The sequence below is a fragment of the Papaver somniferum genome, chromosome 6, assembly GCF_003573695.1.
Source record: "Papaver somniferum cultivar HN1 chromosome 6, ASM357369v1, whole genome shotgun sequence".
Classification (NCBI taxonomy): Eukaryota; Viridiplantae; Streptophyta; class Magnoliopsida; order Ranunculales; family Papaveraceae; genus Papaver; species Papaver somniferum.
In genome coordinates, this window is record NC_039363.1 from 26,672,806 (window position 1) to 26,679,553 (window position 6,748).

The window sequence follows — 6,748 nt, forward strand, 5'->3', positions numbered from 1 at the left end:
ATTATATTGAAAACATAACATGCGAAGATGCATATATATAATAATCTAGTGGTTAGACTTGGTCATATCATTATGATCAAAGTGTCCATGAACTTATTGAATTACTAAGTATAAACGCTTATCTTTTGGAACTTCGTAAATACGACATCAACATAATCTTTGTATTTAGTTACTTGATTATGTGTAAGATATATGTATGAACTTGTTTCATAATCGAAAAGAAATCATGATTGGTCAGGTTCTTTATTGAATATCTTGTGAATGACCAATATAAGATAACAAGGTAGAACTTATCTTAACTTGTTGAGATTTGAGATATAACCGGTCATAGTCCATATTGTGCAGCATGTTGTAATCATTCACAAGCTACTTTGTGAAGCGTGGTGTAACCATTCACAAGCTACATTGGTAAGTTAGTTGTAATCGGTCACAAGCTACCTTTTGGAAGCATGGTGTAACTGATCACAAACTAATTTCCCAAATTAGTTGTAATTGGTCACAAGTTTCTTTGGGAACCAAGGTGTAACCGATCACAATCTAACTCGGAAAGTAAGGTGTAACCGATCACAAGCTACCTCTGGGAAGCAAGGTGTAACCGGTCACAACCTAGTATGGGAAGCATGGTATAACCGATCACAACTTACATTGTGAGTTTGGTACAACCTGTTAGAGCATTGCTCGATCGAACTCACAAGTGTTTCTATCTCAATCTTGTTGTCAAATTTAGTTGTCAAAACTATATCTTGATTTTTAGTCTACAATTAGTTAAGTCTCGGTCTAGGATAGAGGTAGTTGAGAAACGAACTAGTCATCATTTGCGTTCTACCGTTTAAAGGAGAAAATCAACCGGAGCTTTTGAAGAACTTCATCAACAAAAGGTAAGTGAAGACTGAACCACCTATTTCTCAAGTTATATTCACTTTTCTATCCTTGAGACATTTATAACATAACTAATTAGACTAGCTTGCATAGACAAGAATTTCGAGTCGAGAACTAATTATTTAATTCAGGAATTTCTCGAAATATAATGACTAAGCTTAATGAACATTTGTTCAAACTTGATCAATTTCGGTAGAGAACGATTCATTGTTCGGAACCAAATCATGATTCAAGTTTATCATCCGAAAATATCCTTGAACGATGATATGTGTCATTGATGTTACTCGGGAATGTTTCGAATTGATTTAGAGAAAAATATAGAACTACTATATTCGGAATACAAGACAGTGTTATCATTCTTACAAACTGAGAAAACTATTATATGTATGAAGCCATATTACATGTACTCGTACACGTAGAAGAGTATCTATATATCGACTTACAAATTTGTGTGATACGCATATTCGTATGCATATCATAAGAAAATATGTTTGTTTCGAGATCCATATAGGTATGCATATCCATATACAAACCATTTTGGAATTGTGGTAAGGGAACCGGATTTAAGTATCCAAACCGGTATGCGAACAAATACAATTCTATGTTCCTGAACCGGTTTAGTAGCCAAACCGGTACGCAAACTGAAAAGGTTCTTTGAACTCCGGAACTGGTAAAGTCTTAAGGTTTCCAAACCGGTTCGCAAACTGAAAAAGTTCTGTCAACTCCGGAACTCAATTTTGTACCTAGGTCTGCAAACTAGTACGTGAACTAAAAAGTTCTGTCAACTTCGGAACTCGGTTTTGCTCATAAGTTTGCAAACCGGTCCGCGTACCATGACTCAATCGATTCATGAAAGACTCATGTATTTGTACTTTGTGCATTTACCAACAATGTCGATTGTATTCAGTTGAAATTAAAATTATTTTTATGAGATAATTTGCATTTGATCAATTCTCTAAAAACACTAGACTTATTTGATCACATGATTGTGATCCAAGATCAATGTCTTTGTGTTCATGAAAATGAGTGTTAAGTTTGCAGTTACATCTTTTCTGATGGCTACACCCAAGAAGATCTAACGACTATAAGACCAAAAACATTCAAAATTTTAAGTAAAACAAGATGTAAAGAACATGAAAGTAAAGATGAACACAAGTATTTAACGTGGTTCTACCTTGTTGACCTACATCCACGGTGAAGAAAACTATTTATTCTTATTATTGAAGGTCTTACCCCTAGATGAATTACAAATATACTTAAACTTCCAACTCTTTCTTTCTCTAAATCTCTTTCTACAATTCTTTGGAGAAATACCATTCAAGATTACATGTCCACTTCCTTCTACATGGACTGGTATTTATAGACGAATTGAACTAATGAAGATATGATACGGTACTTCTAAGCTGGCGAATTCATCGTACATATTATCATCGCTCGGACTGGCTTTTACTTATTCTCCCCACAAGTGTATCGCACGATTCTCCTTTCGGATTGTTTTACACTCCTTTCGCATCGTACCACACCTCCGATCATTCGTCATCCTTCGTCTGAGCTTCTGACACGATGTACCTCTGCCCACAGCTGTATCACACCTCTTTTGACTCTCATTTAATTCCTTGTTTATTTTTAGACTTGATCGTCTGTGTGATTTGACTACTCTTTATACGCGTCCTTCATGAGGCTGATCAGTTGATGTCTTGGTTCTGGTGTAGTCACCTTTTGAGGTGTATCTTTTATGGCTTCTTATCATGTGATCACCTCCTATGATGCTTACACATGGCGATTAGCTATTTTGCCCTCACAATTTGCTCATTTTCTTTTCATCTTACTAGGGGTACGATGGAAAGAAAACGTTCACGTGTCTTTTCATCTTCGCCACGTCCCGAAATTTCGGCCATGCATTTGACTTTAATGCAGTATTACCTGCTGGACTTAAGGTGCCGGTTAATATTCGAGGGATGTTTCTTATATATATAATATTCATATGAGAGAGTGTCATATTCATTTCATCACTTCTTCTGCATCTCTTCAGAGCTTTTTTTTCTCTTTCTTCTTCTGTCTTTTCTTGTTCTTCTTTATTTCCTCCTTTACTAAGATCATGTCTAGGAAAAGTCCATCATCTTCTCGTCCTCTAAAGCGGTAAGTGCCTTTTCTCCTCCTTTTGTTTTTAAGGTTGTACCTTGTTTTTACTGTTCATCCATCAGTTTTATGGGTTTTTTCCGGTTTTTTTCTTCATTATTTTTACTGTTGTTTCAGTATTTGTTCTTAGTGTTTGATTTTTCTCTGGTGATTTTTCTTTAGTTCCGACATGGATAAGACAATTGCTTCTAAGCCTCCAACTGTCATTAAACAGCCTGAGATAGATAATGCCGCATATCTTGCTAATCTGAAGGTGAAGTATCGTCTGCAGAGATTCAAAGTCTCCTATGCTCATCATGAAAACCAGGATGGGGTTTTGACTCGCGAGATCGCTGAGCAAACATGTGGTCCCAATGAGATAGTGATCTCCATGGGCCAGTTAGAAGCAAGACTTCGTCTTCAATTGTGTTGTCCACTAAATTCTTATCAGTACGAGGTTCTTACCCAAATTAAACCTCGAGGGGATGTATTTCAACATAGTGGCAATTTTTGGCGCCTACTTCGTGAGAGTGCCCGACGTAGTAAGGGTAGGTTTACTGATCACGAGAAGAAATAGTTCGATCCGTCTCATTCCGATTTGTATAAACTTCATGGAGAATTACTGGTGCCATCCTCTCGGAGAAAAATTTGATGGTTTTGGTGTGGGGATTTCGGGATATCGTCGTTCTTTGAAGGGTCCCTTGCTTCTTTCTGATTTGGATCCTCCTAATGCCAACAATCTTACGCTTAGTAATACTAACGATCCGAAGTGGTTTTTAGTTCCTCTTCGGATCGTGGGTCCTTGAATCTATGGCTGGGAAGAGATCGTAAGTGTCATTCCTCAGCTTCTCAATGTACATATCTTTCTGCCTATAAACCCTGGGTCCTTGGATCTATTCGAGCTGCTGAGGATGCTAAGGTATAAAATACTATCTTGTGTTTTAAGGTATATATACCTTGCTCCTGTTTTATAGCTTAGCATCTGATATCATCTTTTCTTTGTAGCGAGGAAACTCTGTGGAAGGTTCGGGCCCTTCTCATGCTGGTGGTGATATTGCGATGCATGCTTTGGATGTTGATCTTGCATGTTTATCTGATGAAGATGATGATGTTATTGGTACTACTTTTGATGAGTCCTTCTTTGAGGGTATTGGAGACGTGCCCCACATGAGTCTATCCCCTTTCAGGGTGAAGGGGTTGTTCCGAGGTCGGAGATGAACGTTCCCCAGGTGAGTTACGTCGTTGGAAAGGGTACATCGTCTGAACGAGGTGCTCTTGGTGGTGGGGGTAGTCAGGCTGTTGTTGGTATTGATCATGTTGGTTTTCCTAGCGCTTTTGCTAGTGGTTTTGCAAGTTCTTCTGCCTTAGTTCATGCTTCTGTCTTTTTCATCGTGTTTGATAAGGCTGTTGATGACGTTGTCTTGCTTTGCTCCGATTTGTTTGCAATCATGAGAGGGGAGGACCAAGTACGAGTTTTGAACTCGCAAGACAGATTGGCCCAGCGTCGTCTTGTGACCGTTGTAAGAATTTGTTACCCCTCGTTGATGTATGTGTTAGGGATACCCCACTATCATCTCCTAATTTTGTTTGGTATGCCAGAGCAATAACCTGAGGATTGCTATGTTGGCCGAGTCGCGGGTGGCTAGGAAACGGGCTACCGCTTCGGAGAGCACTGTTCAACATTTGCAATCCGATCTATCGGCGGCCAGGCGTAAGATCAAGCGTCTTCACCAAGAGAACCAGGCTCATGAAGGTATTTATCTTTCTTCCCTTTTCCCTCATTTTTTAGAGGTTTTAGGACCCTTGGGTCTGAAATGGTCCTTCGATTATTAGTAACCATTCGTCAATTGGAGAAGAGGGTTGACACCGTGGCCTATAAGCATAGTCAGGAGCTCTGTTTGGTGAAGATTGACTCAAGCTCTCTCCAGTGCAAGATTTACTCTTTGGAGCAAGAATTGGTTTCTACCAAGAGGGATGTGGACGTGCATCGTGATCGCATTCAGGAGCTTCGTTCAAGGGTTTAAGGAGTTAAGCAAGTAGTTGTATCTCGCTCTGACGAGATTAAGTTGTTGCAGTCACAAAAATAGAAGCTCTTGGAGTGGCAATCCGACCATATGCCCATGTTAAAGCAGGCAGAGGAGGATAGATCAGAGCTTCAGAGGATTAAACCAGAGTATATTAAACTCGAGAAAGCTCGTGATAGGAATATGCTCGCTTGTCCTGCTGGTAGTGATCCTGTGACTTCATTTGAGGCACAGATTAGTGCTCTAGACCATGAAAAGGCCCAAGTTGAACAGACCTTAAACTCTGTCTTAGCTGAACATGAAGGTTGTTATTTTAGTTATGATTTTACTTCCTAGGCCACTCCTTAAAATTATTATTTGTGCTGATCTTTTCCTGTTGCATCTTGCAGAAGCTCGCACTCGCCTGGCTGAGTTGGAGAAGCAGGTGGTAGATTTGAATGAATAGAAGGAGAATTTAGACCATGAGCTCAATGATATTGAAGATCGGCATGAGGAGGAGATCGAGGCTGTCAATCAAGAATGGGTGCAGAAGGTTCAGGATCTCCATGCTGAATATGCTGTGAAAATCAAGAATTCCTACAAGGCTGTGATTCATCGTGAGCGTCAGAAAATTGTTGTTGGCTCCCCATCTATTGTGAATCGTGCCCCAGTTGAAGAGGTTGTTTCTCCATTCGAGGGATATGGAAAAGATGACGGTCCATCCGAGGGATCTGGGAAAGATAAGGCTGTTGCTTGAGCATGTTGTAATATCTTAGTTTATCTATCTTTAGGTTCATAGTTTGGGTAGTTCATCTTGGTGTTTTTTCTCCTCTTTTGGTATTTATACTATTGGTGTTGCGTTGTTGGTAATCCCTCGTGTGTTATCCGAGGCAATGTTTAAAGGTGATGGTCGTGGTGACAAGTCCTCGTGCTCATTCCGAGGCTTTTTTTTTTAGTTTTTTTTTTGTGTGGATCTTCGTGCTTATTCGGAGGTTGGTCAATGGTGGTAAGTCCTCTGCTGTTTGAGGAATTATAACTACATAGTTTTTGTGATTTGATCGTCTTTTATATGAAATGTTCGACTTCTTTTCTTTTTATCAGAATGCTGCGTTTTCTCCTTCTACTGGATTAGTTATGGGTTGCAAGGCCGAGGAGTGATCAGTTCCTTATTCAGACAAGCAACCTCTTACAATATCTTATCTGTAGTGGATGAAACTTTCTTGTTTGCATTTGATTTGTACATATTGTCCCCTTATGATGTTTTCTTCCCCTTAGCCGTGTGATCAGTTTTGTGAGTCACATTCTTTTGTGGCTTTTTGTATGGGGGATATCTCTGCCAATCAGATTCGCACCTCAGCCAAGGATGAGTCGATTAGTTCTAGATACCTCCTGTTATTCAGGCTATCATCTGATTCGAGATCGTGATGTCATTATCCTAGGTTTGTTTCCGTATAAGGTAGTTCAGGGTGTTCCCTGCTTCATCTCACTTCATGAGTTCAGATGGCATTGCCCTAGGTCTCTTTATCCGTCTCAGGCATCTTGGGTAGGACCCGCCTCATTCTATGAATAATGAAAGGTGTGGCTAGACCCGTGTCTTACATGATGGTCTATTAAGAAGATTGGTATCTCGGTTGAATGCCATAAACTTGATGGACTTTGTAGAGTAATTTCGTGGTATCCTAATTCTATATGCAATGCGGAAAAAGAAAAAGAAAAAAAAAAAGAAAAAATAAATGAAAACAAGACGA

At 39.4% G+C, this 6,748-nt stretch overlaps 1 protein-coding gene across 1 annotated transcript; it reads left to right on the forward strand.

Annotated features, from left to right (window-relative positions):
* The first annotated feature begins 2,908 nt into the window (after positions 1-2,908).
* Positions 2,909-6,100, forward strand: LOC113285558. The gene is made up of 5 exons (XM_026534405.1): positions 2,909-3,018; positions 3,181-3,916; positions 4,003-4,517; positions 4,597-4,750; positions 5,411-6,100. The coding sequence occupies exons 3-5, from the start codon at positions 4,212-4,214 to the stop codon at positions 5,464-5,466; spliced, it is 516 nt and encodes a 171-aa protein (XP_026390190.1). The 5' UTR covers positions 2,909-3,018; positions 3,181-3,916; positions 4,003-4,211; the 3' UTR covers positions 5,467-6,100.
* Positions 6,101-6,748: the final 648 nt, after the last annotated feature.